Source organism: Tachysurus vachellii, chromosome 3 (genome assembly GCF_030014155.1).
Source record: "Tachysurus vachellii isolate PV-2020 chromosome 3, HZAU_Pvac_v1, whole genome shotgun sequence".
NCBI classification, from domain to species: Eukaryota; Metazoa; Chordata; class Actinopteri; order Siluriformes; family Bagridae; genus Tachysurus; species Tachysurus vachellii.
The window spans coordinates 22,387,336-22,409,104 of NC_083462.1; the positions used below are offsets into that span (position 1 = coordinate 22,387,336).

The 21,769-nt window shown below is 37.8% G+C and overlaps 1 protein-coding gene across 2 annotated transcripts in view; it reads left to right on the forward strand.

Annotated features, from left to right (window-relative positions):
* Positions 1 to 21,769, forward strand: part of slc24a4b (solute carrier family 24 member 4b) — a 43,689-nt gene that overhangs the window by 13,465 nt on the left and 8,455 nt on the right. Inside the window, exons 3-10 of one of the 2 annotated variants that reach the window (XM_060866313.1) lie at positions 13,178 to 13,254; positions 15,680 to 15,754; positions 16,001 to 16,085; positions 16,409 to 16,512; positions 17,634 to 17,708; positions 17,925 to 17,950; positions 18,066 to 18,119; positions 20,135 to 20,283. In XM_060866313.1, the coding sequence (XP_060722296.1) occupies positions 13,178 to 13,254; positions 15,680 to 15,754; positions 16,001 to 16,085; positions 16,409 to 16,512; positions 17,634 to 17,708; positions 17,925 to 17,950; positions 18,066 to 18,119; positions 20,135 to 20,283 (645 nt within the window). The remainder of the gene's footprint in view (positions 1 to 13,177; positions 13,255 to 15,679; positions 15,755 to 16,000; positions 16,086 to 16,408; positions 16,513 to 17,633; positions 17,709 to 17,924; positions 17,951 to 18,065; positions 18,120 to 20,134; positions 20,284 to 21,769) is intronic. The other variant, XM_060866312.1, reaches the window with a different exon arrangement.

Sequence of the window (21,769 nt, forward strand, 5' to 3'; positions counted from 1 at the left end):
TGGAACAGGTTTTTGTTCTTGGGTAGTTGCGTTCTCGCTCTCTCTGTCTGATTGTTTAAATAAATCTGAATGTATTTTTAGTTTAAGCTGTTTGTTTTGACTGTGAAGACCGTATTTGTTGTTTAAAAGGATAAACAGTTGTTTAAAAGGATAAACATGAAGACTAGTGAGCTGTCTGAAGCTGAGGAACATGAGAAGGTGATCTTTTTCCAATCTCTGACTGTCAGTTTTGGAACCTGTTCCTAATACTCAACATTTGTGTTACTTTGTGATGGTGGCATTTATTAGTTGAGGGTCACTTGAAATTTATAACCGCATTTCTGTGAACAATATCCATTGTTAAAATGCTATATAAACAAACCAACATCCAAGGAAATTGATTAAATCTGAGTATTTCTTTGAGCGGTAAACTATTTGGATCTTCATGTTTATCTTGCGTTATTGACCAGATGACTATACATTGCCACTGTGATATGAGTTAATCAGGTACAAGTCCCAGAATCCACACTTCAGTCACACACAGTCTGTGTATGTGTTTGATCTACATCTTTGTGTGTGTTTGTGTGTATCATTATGTAAAGTTTTGTTTGTTGGCTTACGCCGTGTTTTTTGCTCGCTCCTTAATGGTTATAAACAAAGCCAGACTTTCTGAGATCTCAGCAGTGTGCCGGTTATGTGGGGATGTCGTGCTGTTTGTTTGCTATTCATGCAAGTTTTCTGACCTCGTTACATACAAGATCTGAGCATCATATATTTTTTTTTTTTATAAAAGTCATAAACTTGTTTAAAAGTGGGTTGTTTATTTGAACAAGTTTACCATCATGCATTAGACTGAAAGAGTAATATATATGAAAATTTATATATAAAATTTTTTTTTATTATTTTTTTTTTTTTACAAGTCGACATTTCTGTCTGTCTCTCTAAGGATGTCTGACATTCTGTCTGACTGACTGGCGTCTTCTCTTTATATCTGTAACTGCCTGTCTGTGTGTTTCCGTCTATTTATCTTCTCTGTTCCAAGTTTTTGTCTGTCTTTTTCTCTCAATGTCCATCTCACTGTTACTGTCTCTGTTTCTTTCTCTCTAAGTGTTTCTGGGAGTGTTATACGTATGTTTGTCTATGTGTACATCGGTTTCATTATTTGTCTGTCTGCCTGCTTGTCTATGAACCTCACAATATTTCACTGCTACCTCTCCATTTATTCTCTATCTGACCTGCTGAATGAAATACGTGAGAGATGTTAAAAGAAAAAGTTCATACACACATTTTTGCAAATCAAATAAAAATAAAATCATATTAAGGAAAAAAAAGTTAAATTACAATCTGCAAAAAATTTCATCTAGATTTTTTTGATCAATAACGATGGGAAGCCGACAGGAAGTAAACACAGGTAGTGTGTCAGTTCTTTACTGGCGACTTTTGCTCCAGAAGAGAAGAATAAAGGTCAGTGGTTTATGGGAAATGTATTTATACCACAAAAACATTAAGGATGCCCTTGAATACTGTATAATCCTAAAATCCACACTTTTTGGGTGGCACCAGAGACATAATTTGCAGGCTTGTTAGATACTGAAACATGATGGCATAGAAGGACATAAAAAAATCTAAAGTGCAGATACAATTCTTAAATACAAATACAGTTCTTAAATACAATAGTACTATATTTCATGAAAAAATGCATAATTATAAGTGTAAAATATGATATGCTGTTAAAGATTCTTTTCCTACACTAAAACACATGGGTTATTTAGCAAAATGTTAAGAAGCCTAATTAGATAGGACAATTTTTGGCAGTTGTAAAATGAAAATGTAGATTTTTAGTCATCGGATTTGTAGATATTGTGAAAATTGGAGTACTGTATGATCAGTGAAATTGCTTTTCTCTGACTGTCTAAAAAGCCGAGTTCCCTAATGTCGTTAAATCCAGACTGAAGACTGATGTCTTTAATAAGCCTTTAATAAGAATGAGCACTAATGCAGCACTTTACGAAAGAGACGCTTTCGAAGAAGCGTGTGTGTGAATGTAGTCGTATATCAACACCGACTTGTGTTTCTGCTAGTACTTTAGGCTTGTGGGTTTCTTCACATGTTGCATAGATAAAAGCATCTGGTAAATGCTGTACAGTGTATGAGAGCATGAGTGAAAATGACACTGTTTTGCTTTCTTTTCTGAAGAATCTTTATTGCGGTTGTTATTACTGACGACAACTTGAGTGGAAAAAAAATAACACACAACACAACACAAAAATTAGTGCAAAACCCGATCCTTTTACTTGTGAATTAGGTGAATTTATGTCTGAGAACTCTACGTGGGTTCTGCTCGTGGGTGTTGCTCGAGTGGAGTTCTTATCCTCATCATTCTGAGCTGAACGATAGTTCCATCCCAAATTTCCATAGAGATCCACTTGAAACTGGGATATATTTCGTAAAAAAAAAAAATCAATGTATACAAAGCTGACAGTGAGTCCAAATTCACTACAGATGAATACAAACATCTTTATCGCTGCCCTCCATCTGAATCTGCATCACAATTTCCCTTGACTTTGATGTTTCAGGCTCATCAGATTTTTCCATTAGTGCAGAAGAGCGAAACACCTATTATATAATGTGTAGCATCTCTCTCTCTCTCTTTCTTTCTTTCTTTCTTTCTTTCTTTATCTCTCTCTCTCTCTCTCTCTCTCTCTCTCTCTCTCTCTCTCTCTCTCTCTCTCTCTCTCTCTCTCTCTTTTCACCTACCTGGTTTGCATGTGTGTGTATGGTGTGTTTATCAGAATGCTGCTCCTGCAGGCCTCTTATCTGGCACATTCGCTTCTTTGCCCAGCTGATTACACACACACAATCCTTTGCTTTGACGATGAAGCTCCTGTGCAAACCCGATGCTGCACTCACAACTTTCTGCTTAAAAAATGATTATATTCTTAGCATTTGTAATGTTGACTTATTATAATCTGACAGGTTTATATTACTGCACTTGTTCTAATGATTTATCATGTATGTAAAAATACATGCATTGAAAATGTGTCATTAGCTAATAAAGAAAAAATTCTGTAGGAGATATTTATTCAATACTTATAAAAGGAGTCCTTTGTAGCGGTCAATACTTTTTCAACCATCTTCAGCACGGAGGGCTTTGTGCATTGTGGTCATGTTTAGCTTATTAACTGCAAGAGAGGGGAAAAAAGTCTGCTGAGAGAACGACTGTTTATAACAGCTATAAAAGGGGACTGAAATGGAGGCTCCACAACATTAAACAAGCTATAAAGAAATAAACAATTGTAATGGGTTGTCTTTACATAAATAAAGTAACAGTTTAGAATCTGTGGTAGTATAAAAGGAATCAAATGATTTGAGAATGAAAATAATAAAAGCAGCTTCCAGTTAATAACTGTAAATCTGTTTCACTCCACTGGTAATTATTTTCTTTTAACTGTATCCTTATATCTTGTGAGACAGAACAAACACAGGAGGTGGAGTGAGCTGAACCTTTTGGTGTGGTATTATGTCCATCTCAGCATAAAGCTGTCTCTAGTCTTGTTACCTAATTTAGTAATATCTGTTATTTGCCTGGGTCTCTGGTGACACCGCCCGATTTGGGTCTCCGGTGACGCCGCCCGATTTGGGACTGCGGTGGTCTTGCCTGAACCGTGTCAGCAGTTCTCACTTGATCCATGTCACTGATTATATTGCCTGATCTGGATCACCAGCGATTGCCCCCAATCTGGGTCACCCTGGTCACCTGATCTGCATTCCCACCTTGTCACTTTGATACCACTTTAGTGGCTCTAGTGATGTCACGTGAACTGCATTGGTTTGTTACTCAATTCTCATGGTTACATTGTCACCTGTCCCTTTATTAGATCCCTTTCTTACCATGTGAATAATTAGAAGTGCAACGTTACCACACATTTCTCATGTAGAATATCTCTGGATTAATTTTCTTAATATTTAAAAATCTAAAATTTAGACCTGTAACTGGGTGTATTTTGTGCGTACAGTAATCCCAGTGCTGTGGATTGGTTGTTTTTAGGAGTTACTGAAGCAAACATACCTCATTATTTACATTTTTTTTCTCAAAAGAACCAAGTCGTCCCTGTATTCCTCCTATGAGTTTCAGTATGTTGTCAAGAACAGGAATTCCTGGACTGTAAATTGACCAGCTGTTTGCATAATACTGCAAATGTTCTTGGAAATGAATCACTAAACATGGATGTGTTACTGGTTCGAAAGTGCTTCTGCCTGATGGGTTTGGTGTTTGTTTCATATCTACTCATTCTATCAGCTTCATCAATCAGCTGACGTAAAACTGTTCATTTGTGTCATTGCCTTCAGGAATGTTCCCATGTTAATCTTATTTCATGGACACGACAACACTATCACAAAAAGATCAGCAATCTATTTAGCAGCACTGATTACCTGAATTGTGGAAGCCGTTCCCTGAATAAGCATGCGTGTCTCTCTAATGTACAGAATATAGCACGGGGATCTATTTTAAGCACAGATTTGCATTTTGGCACCTGTTCACTGAATCATGCTCTCTGCAGTATTGGCTGTGGAGGCTGCACATACTTTGCATTCAGCGTGGCTGTGGAAGCAGAAGACAGGAAGGAGACCGATAGATGATTTGACGGACTCCCCAGGATTAATATGAAAATCTCACTTGCATTCATCACTCATCTGTTTAATGTGATGTGGGTAAAGACTCTTGGAATTGATATCCGGGATCGTAGAGTTTGTTTAGAGGACGGCCATTTTGCCATTTCTGAAAGTGTAAACACTTGACGACTTGTGTAGTTTTTCCAGAATGGCTGTGAATCACTGAGCCATCTGGGACTTAAGGAGACAATTAGATTGCTTTGATTTAATCTGAAGGTCTTGGCTGCTGTAGCCTGTGTGATCTCCAGTCTAATGCCTGTGATTCCTTATCCTTTGTAATTCATGTGCTGTGCAATACTGTGATTAGAACAGTGTGATGTTTACTGCTTTCAAGAATTTTCATACGATATGTTTGGCTGTACCGAGCACGATACACACAAACGCACACTCGACTGTATGGACTGCACTGACCTACACCAAATGCACACACTTCCAATACACATCCATGTACACAGCACCACCCAAATCAAACTGTTTACATGCTGTTTTTTGCTTGTTGCACATGTTTTCTTGCGCATTTCAGTCAATTGCTGTTTTGCACAATACATTACAATACCTCCTATAACTGCTGCTACAATATTAAGTGTTCATTCCAGTATTTCTACATGTACTATAGAACATACACTATGCACACTGGTCGGCGCTGCTTTTGTGTATTGACTTTTGTGTAATGTCTTGTATTTGTTTTGTCTTGCATTGTTTGCACCAGGTTGCACAGATGCATGTAATGTGGGTAAGACTAACTTACTTAAGTCCTTAGCTCTGTGTTTATTCTATTTAGCACCGTGGTCCTGGAGAAACGTCTCATTTCACTGTGTACTGCGTGATGGTGGTAGTAGTACTTTAAGAATACCAAACACCTTACTTGTTCCTTATTTGCTTTTAGGGAAGTAATCTATAGCACAACTGTATACACATATACATTATATACATTTTATTTTTCAATTTATTTTTGTATTTACGTATGTGTGGTTTATTTCTATTGTCTGTGTGGTGTTGTCTCTGTGTACTGAAAGCATATGACCCTAAATCAAATTCCAATAAAGCAATAAATGGCAATAAAGCTCTTTCTGATTCTGATATTAAAAAAAATAACTTTTCAATAGCATCGCAAATTTGGATTTAAGGTAAAATGATTACAATATTAACATTAATAGCTCGCTTAAATATCATTTACATGTATTTTTAAATTTGAAATAAAATGTCATTGTTGCTGTTTTAATGCCTCTTTAACTACTGCATAATGACAAACAGAAATAAATTTGGGGGAATTTGCTGAAGTTACTGACCTGACTAGGTAATCCAAGTGTCTACATGTATATTTATATTTACCGAATTATCCAGAGTGACGTACAAAAGTGGCTTAAGTCTCTATCATTGAGTGCATGAACTCTGGTTCACTAGGTTACATACTTAAGATACCATGAGTCTAAAACACTGTTCAAATATTTATTTATTTATTTATTTATTTATTTATTTTTTTTTTATATATAAAAACACACACAACATACAGGGAAGAAAGTGCTAGTTAAAGTGTTTTGTGAATAAGTAGGTCTTCAACTGTCGTTTGAAGATTGACTCAGTGACTCATTGCCATTGACTCAGCTGTCCGGACCTCAAGGGGAAGTTTACTCCACCACTTCAGTCCAGAACAGGAAAGAGTCTTGTATACTTACCTCTTTCCCGGAGAGATGGTGGGACCAGTCGAGCAGTGCTGGTAGATCTGAGGCGCAGTGCGAGGAGTGATGAGAGCTTTGAGGTAAGAGGGAGCTAAACCATTTTTGGCTTTGTAGGCTAGCATCAGTGTTTTGTATCTGGTGTGTGGAGCTACTGGAAGCCAGTCGAGGGATCGCAGCAGCGGGGTGGTGAGTGAGAACTTGGGCAGGTTGAAAACAATTGTGCAGCTGCATCCAATAGATCTAAATCTATCTTAGGATCATTAATATCTCTCAAATGCAGGAAGATTAAGAAAAAAAAAATGCAGAATCGTTCCAGCGCAAATTAGAGCAGAAGGATTTTGTAATTTAACTGATTTATATCATGCACTCACTGTAGTCTCACTGCAAGAGGTGGAAATGTCTGTGCTTCAGACTGACTGAGAAAATCACTGTAATGTGTAGACTTTTGTGTCTAGACATGGACATGCACATTGGCTCCTTTAGTTCACTTGGTTGTGTGTGTGTATATATAGATCTTGATCATTGTAATCAGGGCTGAGTTTACTAGTGATCCAGAGAGTGAGTTAGCTAGTGCAATCTTTATTTGGCTGCAGATTTCATTATACATAAATAGATCTGTTCCTGGAAGATCTCAGAGCTGGTTAGAGAACATTGTACAACAAAAAAACAGTATCAGGAAGACAGAGGACAAAGGTGTGGGAACAAGATCAATAATAAAAAGACATGTACCAAACTCTGAACAGCCTGAGGGGAACAAATCAAAACAATGTTAAAAGAAAAAAGCTTTGAGATTCGACATTTCAAGCTCAAATTCTCCCCGGACCAAATCAGCATTTTTGAGAGACTATGACGGGTCGTATAATCGCAATCTGCATTTTTATTCAATTGTTTAACACGTTCTATCAATTCACACCAATAGCCTAGTAGTTACTAGGCAGAATATTGGCTACAGTAGCTATTCATTGTATGAACTATTAGGTAATCAAATGTATTATATTGATTACATTGAATAATTTCTTGTATGAAGCACATTTTGATCCCAGCTGTTCTGATGAGAAACTGAAACCTGAGATGGTACAGTTTTTCTTCTCTTTTGAAGCTTGCGTCATTATAAGCATAGAGGAGAGAGCTGGTGAAGTAAATGCTGGGATTAGCTGGAGGAAAAAGCAGCACAGTTTTTATATATAATATATAGAACAATTTTTCTCTGTTAATATTATTTAAGTCATTGAGGGCAGTGGTGGCTGGGTTGTTGATTGGAGGATCAGGGTTCAAGTCCCAGCACTGTCAAGCTGCCAATGTTGGGTCCTTGAGTAAGGCCCTTAACTCTCTCGGCTCCAGGGGTGCTGTATTTACATTTATGGCATTTGGCAGAGCGATGTATAAAAGTGCTTTTAGGTTACAGACTTGGGATACAATCAACCAAAAAATTGTTTTTTTAACATACACATAACAAACAAGGAAAAAAGTGCTAGTTCAAGTGTTTCAGGAAGCGGTAGGTTTGAAGCTAATCAGTGACTCAGCGGTTCGAACCCCTAGGGGAAGTTCATTCCACCACCTTGGTGCCAGAACAGAAAAGAGTCTATACCACCTTCTTACCCTGAGAGATGTTGGGACCAGTCACACAGTGCTGGAATGATCAGAGCTTCGAGGTAAGAGGGAGCTGGTTAAGTTTTGTCTTTGTAGTGTTTTGAATCTAGTGTGTGGAGCTACTGGAATCCAGTGGAGGAAGCACAGCAGTGAGCTGGTACGTGAGAATTAGTGATGTTGAAAACAAGTCATGCAGCTCCATTTTGGATCATTTTCAGAGGACGAATTGTGTTCATAGGTAGACCTGCCAGCAGTGAGTTGCAATAGTCCAGTCTTGAAATGACAAGGGAAGGAACAAGTGCCTGAGCAGCCTGTGTGCACAAAAATGGCAAAATCCTGTATCATGGCTGACCATGCACTCTGATACCAACGTCCAGAATTGGGAGATGTGAAAGAATTTAACTGTGCTGTAACGTATATGTGACAAAATAAAGGCTTCTAGACTATTCTCATCATTTTTGCTGCTGTCTAATATCTGTCTGCACGTGTATCATACTTGCCCATTCAGTTGTACAGATAAAAAAAAAATCCTGATTTCTTTGTATTTCCTGATCCCACCAAAATGAAAAATTTTAACAGTGCTTTCATCACAACACAATGTGCTTCTTAATAATTTCTAGATGTAAGTACTTTTTATATTATGCTAATCTCAAAGCTGCTGCTTCAAACCTGCATTTCATCACTGTGAGATGCACTATACAATGGAAATGTTTCACAATGCAGTGAAATCTGCAGTGTGAATGTTGAACAGTAGTATACAAGTTTACATTGGGCCTTGTATTTGACCTGGGGCACAGAGGAAGCCTTTCACCGCAAGAGCATTAGCATTAGTCACCTATGCAAAAGGTAACTCACAATATGATGCTACCACCATCATGCTTTTATAGTAGGAATAAGTGGTAAAATGTAAATATATTTCACAAAGTAAATGGTTGCACCATACCATGGTGGCTTTGATTTTCAGAAATTGCAGGTTTATTTAATTATCAAATGTATAGAATTTATTGACTCGATTTTCATGAAAGTCACATACTTGAGTGGAATCATGATTTTCTGCCTGAACCAAACGTGAGCTGCAGCTCTACTCTGTGATAAAGTGACCTTGCTTTGGAAACCAGATGAGTCACAAGCATTTTGGGTAAATATGTGAATATGTTGAGGGAGATTCAGTTGACTGCCCTGAACACTGGGCTCCTCTGTGAAGTGTATTAACGGAACAGCCTACCACACAAGCATTTCTTGTGTGAGAGTGAGACCGCACGGACACTTTCCAGGACAATTGAAAGTCAGAAAGAAGGTGTGTGTTGCACATTTAGGAGTATTCATGTAATGTATTATGTTACACATAATAAGGAAAGGGAAGTGCTGATGGTGAGGGTCAATGGAAGTGCATTCTCCAGTCTTTCCCTTGTTTTATTTATTCATGAATTCCTTTCATTTTGAAATGTATTGAATGTGGACATGAAGTCTACATGTCGGCTGCCGTTCATGTTAAATATTTAGATAATTCCAGTGTTAATTGTTATTGTTGATGAAATCTGATTGCAAATGTACTGTACATTTAGCAATATCCTTGTACTCAAAAGCAATAACGGAATTAGTAAACTTATAATATACCCCACCTTAGCACTGTACAATAAGTGATTTTGCGATAACAGAAGGACACCGAACATGCAAAGTGAGTCAGTGGAAATGTGGGAATGAACTGGGTTAGAGGATAAGATTAAGAACCTGCAGGAGCAGTGGTGGCTCAGCTGGAAGGCTTTGGGCTACTGATCAGAAGGTTGAATTCAAATCCTGGCATGTCACATTGCCTCTGTTGGCACACAGCAAGGCTGTTAATCTTCATTAGCTCACCTCAATTAAAAGTTGCTGTGTATGTGCAGACTGCCAAATCTGCAGTATTTAAATGTTAAGTGATGGCCTGCACATAAAAGCTGCAGATTTCTTTTAAACATCTGTCCTTTTGCCTTTAACATTTGTATCCCTTTTAACGACAGTAATCAAAATGACCCTTAAGATTTTAAGATTGTATTAGCTAAGATGAAATGTTAAGCAGAAGTTGATGAGGCTAACTGAGCAACCGATTCTACTGGATTGGAATATATCTGATAGACGGGTGTCCCATCCAGGGTGTATTCCCACCACGTTCCTACTGTTTCTGGGGTTGGAAAAACAGGATGAATGAGTGATGAAGGATGTATACAGTAGTGTGTGTAACTTTACCAGCTTTTTTCTGACACATTTGATGCATGGGATAGCAGCAGTAAACCACAGCATCGGTGTGTATGATGAGTGTGAGGTGGGATGTTGGCTGGAATGGTGTAGAGGGTCACCTTGACCTGCTGGAAACATTAATCTATATGTGGCTATTCTTGGAGCAGAAGCCAGTGACGTTGTTCCCTCCTACTGCTCCCATCTTCTTGTCATAACTGTGGGATTTATTTTAGCGATAATCTTTTTTTTTTTTTTTTTTTTTCTTTAAAGCACTTTTTGTAACCTAGGTTTGCAAAAGCCTATACAGGCAGTTTATTGCATCCACTGTCTTGATTTTCTAAAACCAAGCCATTGCCAACCTCCCTTTTTAACAGTTAAAGTTATTTTATTACTTTTTAGTTCAAGACTTCCAATTTTGGATCTAAATATGTTCTAGTGCCTCAACTCTGAGAAAACATGTTTGTAAAAAGATGAGATTGTAGTTTAAATAAATAAAAATTCCCACTAGAGCAGAGAGAGCGAGAGTGTTCAAAAATCACACTAAAACAAGACATAATTAAACTAACATGTTGATGAGATGACAAGGGTGACTTTATGTGGGACAAAATCCCCAACAATAGAGGAGCTGGTTACAGTTACTAAGACACCATACAGCTGCCCCACCCCTTTCCCCCACCGCCTCACAAAAAAGTGATAAATTTTAAATAAACAAATTTTGATAATTTTCTCAATACACCATTTTTTTTATACTCCCCCTTCCCACCACCAAAACCACCACAGAAACAACCACAATTACAACCAACACCACAGCAACACCCACCACTCTGGTCTTGTTAATATGCTATAATTGTCTGGCTTTTGAGGAATTTTCAGGTTATCCTTCAATCTGTCCGTCCCTCTATGTATCCGTCTCTACCCATGACTGCTTCTGTTTCTGTCTGTCCATCTGTTTATTTAGTGTCCCACTGAGATTCTCATTAGCATGACCTCAAGAACAAGACATTGAATGCTTGTAGGATTTATGTGGAATTATCATTGTAATTAAACAAGGTCAAGGTCAAGGAATTTTCTGCAATAGCTTTCTGCTATTCTTTCAAGGGTATCTTTGGCAAACAATTTAGTAACAAGAAGCACTTGAAATATCAACACTGTTGTTAAAATCTGCTATTTTTTGTTGTTCTGAAAAACTATCAAAGGTTAACTGTGATCATCTTTATCCACTTTGAGCCTGCAGTGTCAAACCTGGCAGTGGTGGCTCAAGTGCTTAAGACTCTGGGTTGTTGATTGAAGGATCGGGGTTCAAGCCACTGTGGGGCCCTTGAGTAAGACCCTTAACCCTCTCTGCTCCAGTGGTGCTGTATTATAGCTGCCGCTGCGCTCCGACCCCACAGTGCTGTAACGTACATGTGGCGATGATGAAGGCTTCCATGATAACAGGAAGCACTTATGTTCAGAAACAATGATGAACTGAAAGCTGTGGCATTATATTGAGTTATTGTCTCGATTCTGGCTCCATTACCACCCCCCTGGATCCATGGAACCAGTAGATCCATGGAACATTAGGAACTAGCTGCAGAAATCTGTGATATTCATTGATACAGCTGCACTTTGCATTCGTGTCACAAAGGAGTGTGAGGACTTGTTTGTGTTTGACCTTTCAGAAGGAGCTGCAATACCCAGTCATGCTGAACAGTAGGAGCAGATTGCTGCATGCTTTGTGTGTGTGTGTGTGGAGCCACAGTTAACACCCTGATGTGTAAAAGATGCATGTGACTCAGAGCTGATTCACCCAATAGTATGATTCAGTATTGCAAAGATGATTTGTTATTAAATAAAGTGTTAGGCCATGCGATTTCTTCTGTCATGACTTGCTCATACAAAGAAAAAAAAAACACATTACATCAGAAATAAGAGATGTAAAAAGAGCAAATCGTTTATTTTTTTGGATGCTGTTTTTAAGTGGTTTAGCCATATTTGGCAATATTGAGAATGTTACACTAATTCAGATAACTTTTTTTTTTTTTTTTTTTATTTCTAATGATTTAGTGGCATAAATCATAACGTGAGTGATCAGTATGAGTTTACTGTACAGGTTCTATGTTAGGTTTGATGTTTTTACTGGGCTCCTTGTTACTGTAATGCATGACCTTGAGTGTCTTATTATTTTTATAAAATGGCAAGAAAAAAATCCATCTGTCCATCCATTTTCTCTAGCGTTTTCAATACACAGGGTCTGAGTCTGAAACAACTAACCCAGGGGACTTGTGGCACAAGGTGTGGGACACCCTGGACTGTGCTCAGTCAAACACAATCACACACTACAGACTAGTTGGAGATGACAATCAGCCAACAATGCTTGTCTTTTGGACTGAGGGAGAAAGCATGCATAGGAAGAAATGAAGCACACGGAGAACACAAACTTCACGGAGACCGAAAATGAACCACCAGTAAGGGTTACTAGGTCACTGTACAACTCTGAAGAAAAATGTGATAAATATATTTGTAATCATTTTCAAAATAAACCATTTCCCCCCCTCATTTTTTCCACTTCCTACCCTCTAGCCAGTTCCCCTCAATCAAACATCTAGTACCTGTGGAAGGTGATTGCTGACTTGTCTTTTCAAACTGCTGCTCATGCTGCATCACACAGAATAAAGCCCTAATTGTCCTCTCGCGCATAAACAAGCTCCAAGATGGCCATAATTTGCTTGTGTCTATGTGATTGACAGGAAAGAGACTATATCATCCTTCCCATCCAGAACAATCAGCCAGGTTTGCTCTGTTAGACTCCATGGATTGCTGTGGTATCATCAGTATTCTGACTTGTGCTCTTTAGGGTGAACACTTTTCTGTTGTGCCACTCAGAAGCTCAGCATTGCAGTCTGTTAACAGTAAACTTTGGTTGCTAAGGAATGGAACCAGCAAAGATGAAGGTATTCTCTGGACTCAACAATGGCTGAAGTGTTGTTTTTCTTGGTGTTACTGGCACATTGAACCAAAATGATACATTTTATAAACTCTGTGTGTGTGTCTTGCAGCCGTACATGAATTTCCTGATGACTATTTCACGAATTCTGAGCGGAAAAGTGGAGCAGTGCTATTGCATATCATAGCGGTGAGGAAAAAAGCTTCAACTCTCTTGCTCTCTCTTACTCTGATGATAATGGACCCCTCTTTCTGTCCTCTCCCCCTCCCCTCCCATCTTATCTCCACCATCATCCCTGTAACTGTCTTCACTTCTGTTTATTTCTCCTCATCTACTCTTAACACTATCTTTCTTCCTTGATCTTCATTTTATCTTTCAACTTTCATGGCCATCCCTCTCCCTGCATATAATTATCTTAATCTGCCACCATCATTCTCCCTTTCACTCTACTTCTACCTCTACCTTTTTCATCATTATTCTTCACCTCTTTCCATCTCAACCTCTACATCGATCTCCCCACCTCCCCCTCCATCTCATTCTTTATCTTCATCTACCACCTCCATCCACAGCTATCTCCCCAAATCTACCCTCCTCTCCTCTTCCTCATTCATCTCCACCTTAGATGCTTTCCCTTTTATGCTCCATCTCTCTCGTCAACTCTACCTCTATCACTCTTGCTTCATTTCCATCACCATGGTCTCTTCAAATAATTTTTTTTAAAACTTCCAACTCTGTCTCTTTCTTATCCATTTCCTTTTCTATTATCATAACTTCATTCATTATTCACCTTTCTTTAATTTCCATGTGTCTCTCTCTACATACAAGTATTCTTCTTCACTCTACATTTTTAATGTATGTACAATAATAACTAATTAAAATAGTGTATGTACAGATAATATACTTAACCAGCTGTAACTTAGGATAAGCAATGAATGTACATTTATATACAATTATAATTAATAGCAAAAGATGTAACAGAAGGTACAGGGTGGAGCAGAACTGCCGTGTGATTTTATAGATAGTGAAGTATTAGTGAGACATCAGGGTCCTAGCGGTGTAGTGTAGAGTTCAGTAATTTTATGTATGTGGGGGGAAAAAGCTGTGTTACAGTTGTGCTTACACTCCCACTCCCAAAATCTATGGCACTAGTAACTAGTAAGTCACTTTTACCGCATACATTGTGTAAAGTTTTCTATTCTACTCATCGTTTTTCGAGTGTCAAAAATAATTGCAAAAACGATGAGTTGGATGATGAGTACACAATATATGCAGTGAAGTAACATACAGTAGTTAATATATACAAATTATTAACAATATAGGAAATAAAATAAATCCTGATAGCTCTTTTTCGAGACACTGTTGCTGCACCAGATAATCTGCCGCTATCCTAACACTCAGTTTAACAGCAGCAATTAAAGTCTGCTCCTTGTTATGTAACACACTATAGGATGGCATAATGGCTTTACAGCTTACACTCTTCTCGTCTGTGACTCTGACCAGTTTTCCGGTGCTGTGTCGCCCCCTATTGCTGATCTAGTCCAGCTCTGGCTGCTGCAGTAATACAAGAAGGCAGCTCCATCATGTATTCATCATGCCAGTTTTCTTGCTCCAGGACTGAAGAACTTATTGATGACTCGGTTCCCAGTAAATTAGCTGCGTCCACCAGAGCTGCGTACGATTCAATCAGTGATGGTTAGAGGCCAATTTTATTGACCAGGTTTAGTTTATAGCTGCCTTGTATCTTTCAAAAAACAGACCTGGTCCTTAAAAATATAGGTTCATTAACTTTAGTGAGGTGTTTATAAATGATCCCATTTCTCTGTATGTCTGAAATGACTATAAATCCTTGATGCTAAATACACAGGTCAAATCAGGAGGGTTGGATACAACATGAAAAATAATAGAAAATAAAAGTCTTTCATGATGTATTTGTTATATTTATATTTAAAGGCCAGAGTTTCAAAGCTAAGCGATATCCCAAGACGTACACAAAAATACATAAAGGCTGCCTGAAAATTTCTGTTCAAGGAATAAACTATAAACTGAATCTTGTAATGTTTAACATCTTGGAGAACTCTTGTAGCATGCAATACAGATATTCTTAAAGTGTATTTTAATTCCCTTTTATTAGTTATTTTTGTTATTAGCTATATTAGTGGAACAGGAATAGCTTCACATTAGAGCAAATAGCATCAAATGACTAAAATCTCTCTGATGAGCATCATCAGAAATCTCCTTTGCTCATGACATGATACACTTCGACAAACACAAAATTGTCATCCCAATGATTAACAGATGTACTCTTATTTGGCCTTCAAATTAACTGCTAATACGAGAAGTTCACATACTTTAACCACCCAGCGTTATTCTGAATTTATTAATTTTCCTGAATAAATAAATTGACAAGTATATCATTTTTGTCTCATTTGCTACATTGGGTTCATTTTGTCTACTTTTAGGACTTTTAAATCTGATGTTTTGTCACATTTATAAAGAAATATAAAAAACTCTGAATTGTCCACAAACTTTCAAGCCCCATTGTGTGTGTATGTATGTGTGTGTGTATGTATGTGTGTATGTTATGGAGTATAATGCAGTATGTGTGTCCTCTCAGGCTCTGTACATGTTCCTGGCACTGGCCATTGTGTGTGACGACTATTTTGTGACCTCTCTGGAGAAGATATGTGAGGTAAGAGCTAAGGCCCTTGCATCCCTAACCACTGGAAATCATTATACATTGCATCTTAATATAGATTTTAAAGAAACAAAGAAACACTAACAGGCTCAGAGTAGTCAAATTGTGTGTGTGTGTGTGTGTGTGTGCACGTTTGTGATTGTGGGTCATGTCTTGACGTGTTTGTAGCTTGTGTAAATTGTATTTGTTGTGTATGTGTGTGTTGTAAACTGTGTGTGGGTTATTGGGTGTGTTCTGCAGAAGTTGGATCTTAGTGAGGATGTCGCAGGAGCCACCTTCATGGCTGCTGGAAGCTCGGCACCTGAACTCTTTGCATCCGTTATCGGTAAGAACAAACACACACTGGTATTATAATACGGGAGTGGAAGGAATTCATATCCACTGGCATTTGTACACTATATGGAATTTAAAGACGATAAAAATCTAATAGAAAAAATGCATATCAATGCAGTTTATTTATACATTATGGCCTAAATTAAGTTGCGGTTCTTTCATCTGACGTGAACACCAAACAGAATGAAAACACAATGGAAACTGTACAAAAACAAATGCAGTAATGGTACTCGTTGTGGAACTGTGTTTTAGTTAAATGATAGCGATTTAGAGCTTAATTTAAAAACATGTTTTAGATCTAATATGCATTTGCAGGTGTGTTCATCACTCACGGAGATGTTGGAGTTGGAACCATCGTTGGCTCGGCAGTCTTCAACATCCTCTGCATTATTGGAGTGTGTGGGATTTTTGCTGGACACGTATGTGTGCATGCTTCTGTCTGTGTGTCTGTGTTTTTTGTGTGTGTCTGTCTGCGGTTGTTAGTTGTGGTTCTTTCACCCGACATGAACACCAAACAGAAATCGCTGCCATTATTGTGATTGTGATGATCACTTTCTCTGAAAAAAGTCACAAACAGTCAGGTCAAACAGAGGTTGTAGCCTGAAGCAGTGTGATATCTGGAGTTAAAACACAACAGAGACAGGACGGTGTGCAGGAATACTGCTGCAATGGCTTGTGTGAGGAGAAACTTCACGGTTTGTTTGACGCTTGTTGCTGCAGGGAAGGATGTGTTTTTGTGGAAGGGTTTTCTTGGTCCAATCTTCATGTGTGAGTAATGGTTTTCTATTGACTGCTGTAAGTCCAGACAGAGAAAGAGAAAGTTCCTGTGTATTAGTTTGCTATTTTCTGTTAACCTTATTTCTGCAGTTTTGCATGTCTCTGTATAAAGTGTTTTCTCCTTTAGCTGCACATGTGATTTTAAACATGAATGTTAAACGGTGTTCTAGTCTAGTTAATTTCTTAGTATTTTTATAATCAGTACAATATACCAGCTTCTCCCTAACTCAATCTAATAGCCATGCTAGCAGAGATTAGCATTGACTAATTAATCAGCTCCTTGAATTTACATTGCTATGTAACAACGTTATGGTAAATACAGACCCTCAAAGATTTGATCCAGTGCTTTCTTAAACAGAACTGGAGTATTCCACCAGTAGGGGGCACTGAAGAGCTTTTTCAGAACTAGTACTCGCATAGAAAAAAGTTAAAATCAGTCATTTTAAGTCTAATAACTTTTCATTTGGTTCTTTAGACAGACTAGACTAGACATGCCTTTCTGAAAGTTTGGACTGAAGTGTGTCCTAGAGTAAACTTTGGAGAGAAAGGAATTAAGAGGAAGTGAATCTCTTTCCCATTAAGTTGTCTAGGCTCTTTCCCTTCTGGTCTGCTTTGTTTTTATCCATTTTTTAAATTTATGCATCTATATACACAGGTTTTTGTTCATGATCATGTGAATTAACTGGTGTGTGTGTGTGTGTGTGTGTGTGTGTGTGTGTGTGTGTGTGTGTGTGTGTGTGTGTGTGTGTGTGTGTGGTGTTAGGTGGTGCTGTTGACATGGTGGGCCGTGTTTCGGGACTCACTCTACTACATCCTGTCTGTTGTGGCACTGATTGTCGTAAGTTCTGCCGCAAACACAAATTCAGAACAGAATACAGAAGTGCAGTAATATCTCAGTAAACAAACACGCATTTCATCAGTTTGATCACTCGAGAGTTTGAAATGATCTTGTAGGCCTCATTTGAACACATACAACATTGTGTGATGTCACTTTGACTTCCTTTTTGTGCTCTAATATTTCTAGTCATCTTACTCTGCTCTTTTTCTGCTCTAGTTTATCTATGATGAGAAGATTGTATGGTGAGTGTGTGATGTGTTACACATCTTTTGTTTCTGCTTTGTGTCATGTGTTTCTGCTGATTGTTGATGGCGTGATTAGCAGAATTTGACCTTTACACACTGTTCTTCTTTGCAGGTGGGAAAGCTTGGTGTTGGTGGTCATGTATATGGGATACATTCTGATTATGAAGTGAGTACAGGGGATTTATATTGTAGATCATTAGTCTCCCCAGGTTGGTTCCCTTATACTTGCTCTCCCACCAGCTGACTCGCCCCATAGCAAATACGAGCTAGGGACAGTGAAGGCTCCTATCCTTCCTCTGACGCATCAGAAGCCAGACAAATGCATCTTTTTTTCCATCTGATGTTCATGCTGTGTTAATTTTTAGTAGGTAGACATGGTTAAAGTCCATAAAACGGTATACAAGTTATGATTTCTGATTAAATAAGTTGCAGTAATGGTATACATATAATATTTTTGTAACAATATACAGATTTACAGTTTGACCAGCCATAACTTGCTCAGTGTTATTGTAACCTGTGAGTGGTTTTAAAGGAAAAGCTGATTGGTGAATATACAACCCCCTCCAGGATTTTACAACTTTGTGAGCACAGAAATGAATGAAAAATCAAGCAAATTTCCTGATATTTAGAGGAACATTTAACACAGATTTTCTGCAGATTTGAGCCAAGACATCATGTGATATCACAGTGCCCTAAAGCCAAAGCCTCTTTGATTACTTTCTATGACACACTACACTTGACAAACCTTAATTACATACATGTCTTCATTGGAAGTAATTTAAAGAATCATGTGCTTGCAATTTTGCCAATCCAGGTCCTGTATTCATAAAGAATGATCTCAGACAGCTCCTAATATAGCTTAAACATTTCTAACTAGGAATCTTATCTTAAGAGTGATTCAGGACCAGCATCTCTGAGCAAGGACAATACAGCTTTTATCTTAGAGAGGAGGCAGGGCTTAACCCTTCTATTGACTTAACCCTTCTTTTTCTTTTAACCCTTCTTTTGAAGACTGTGATTGGTTGTCTAATAAAAAAGGAGCGCTTTTAAACTCTGGTCTATTATAAGCCTTTACTGTACTTTGTCTCCATGTTAAGATATTTCAGGCTATATCATGCAGGGATTCTCTTTGTGACCGATCATAATAGAGGTGTTCTAACATTTATAAATTTTGTTAACGTAAATGCTACGAATGTGAATCTCCGACACAGCACAATAATGTTGTTGCTCCAAATTATATAATTTCGGCTCTGTTTCTGAGGTGTTAAGGTATCTGTAAATGACATAACAGCAGAATATATGGCATTTCTGCACTGTGTTGATGTTATTGTTAAAATATGATAAGCCACAAAATAAAAATAATCCCTACACGATCTAATCTATATCATCTTATTACCTCACTATCATTATTAAATATTGTATACAACACATTTCTTCTCCCTCTTCACCTTTCAGCCATTTTCTCCTCTGCTAAAGAAACTCTTAAGCCTCTTAAATGTCCTCCTCACTACTCCTAACACTTTTTGACCTTAAGAGCTCTTTTAAGGTTTAAGATGCTTCATGAATAACTTTTATCTTTACTGGAATCTTCTCCTTAATTTTAAGGGGAAATGACCACATTTCTAAGAATGTTCTTCGAATTTTCTCACTAGGAGCAAGTCTTTTCTAAAGGATTTTCATATATATGGGCCCTGAAGTTTTTGGCAAAAATCTCAGATTGACTTGAAGTGAGCGTGTGATTAAGTCAGCTATAAGCCGAATACGAAAACGTATCACAGCTGACAGGACGATATTTTGTTGAAGATGAGAAAAAAATTTGGCTCCTCATTCTAATAATTCTGATTCAATAATGAAACAGGCTTAAGGGAGTTTACATCATTTGAATTTTCATTTAAAATGATCTTTTGCTATTTGCTGTTCATTGAGGTAGAAAATGAGCCACGGCATCAAGAAAACTTGGCATCTGACAAAGTTCTTTATCATTTTTAATCAGTGTGAATAAAGCACAGTGCAGACCAGTGGAGAAATTACTCACCGTCGTCACTCTCTCTGTGTTGGCAGTGATGAATGTATACTCTACAAATATTAAAAAATAATTACATAACTTAGTATTCTCTATGTATTTTGTTCTTCCCCTAACACTTGAATTTTTTTTGTGTGTATCTCTGTTTTCTGTCTTAGATTTAACTCCACCATGCAGACTTTTTTCACTGGAAAAGGGAAGAAGAATGTTGCTAACGGGAACGCAACAAGCGGACACGAGCTAGAGGACGGTAATGATTGTTGTGCTTCTGTCTCCGATGACCCTTTGTTTCCTTTGCTGTGTTCAGGTAAAGGTTAAACAGACAGGCTGATCATCACTCTCTATTTAAATGACATTTAAGTCTATCTTCGAGTTCTATAGTATATAAGGTTAATGAGATCTGAAGAATGATTTCTGAAGGATTTATGAATTGATTTGTATTGGAAAATTAATACGGATTTAACTGTAATTCTTTTTAGCAGAGAGAGAGAATGATGAATGAATAAGAATTAAGGGAACACAATAACTGTACATTTAGTTATTATTGTGTTATGATTATCAATAAAAAAATACCTTGTCAGTATCAAACACTGTTTAAGAGGTTGTCATAAAATTCTAGCTTTTTTAAATTAATTATATAATCTGGTTATAATAATAATAATAATAATAATAATAATAATAATAATAATAATAATAATATTATTAAGAACAACAATAATTGTTGTTGTTATTATTATTGTTATTATTATCTTAAGATTAGTTCCTTACAGGATTACTTATTAATTGTGCTATAGTTGTTATACAACACAGTCACCAAGATTATAATGTAACATAAACATAATGATGTAATATAATGAGCATCATGATGTCCTGTTTAACTGATTATAGCCACACAGTCGTTTAGGTGACAGTTTACTGTGAGATTAGAAGGACACAATAAAGAATTGACTGTTATTCAAAGAACTGGTTAATTGAAATAGGTTTAAAATAGTAACATTTTAGGAAAAAACATTCTAACTGTTAACAAATAAAGACTTCTTATGTGTGGAATAAACCACAGGTTAAATATGTGTGTTGTGAACAGTATTCCTTTCAAGCTAAATATTTGACTTTAAGTAGTAAAATAAATGTGATTTAGACAAAAAAAAAGATAATCTGCATTATTTTGTTGTTACTTTGTAGTAAAACAGAACTTTAATGCACTTTACTTTCTTAATATCTAATCAATAAACATGCTTTTGATGTTTTCACCAGGAACATCATCGTGTGTGTGTCTGCGTGTGCATGAATGTGTTTAAGTATATCTGTGTGGGGATGTGTGTGTGTGTGTGTGGGGGGGATGTGTGTGTGTGTGGGGGGAATGTGTGTGTGTGTGTGGGGGGAATGTGTGTGTGTGTGTGGGGGGGGGAATGTGTGTGTGTGGTGGGGGAGTGTGTGTGTGTGGTGGGGGAGTGTGTGTGTGTGGTGGGGGAGTGTGTGTGTGTGTGTGTGTGGGAGGGGGGGAATGTGTGTGTGTGTGTGTGGGGGGGGGATGTGTGTGTGTGTGGGGGGGGATGTGTGTGTGTGGGGGGGAGTGTGTGTGTGTGGGGGGATGTGTGTGTGGGGTGTGTGTGTGTGTGTGGGGGATGTGTGTGTGTGTGTGTGGGGGATGTGTGTGTGTGTGGGGGGGATGTGTGTGTGTGTGTGGGGGGGGTGTGTGTGTGTGTGGGGGGGAATATGTGTGTGTGTGGGGGGGATGTGTGTGTGTGTGGGGGGGATGTGTGTGTGGGGGGGGATGTGTGTGTGGGGGGGGA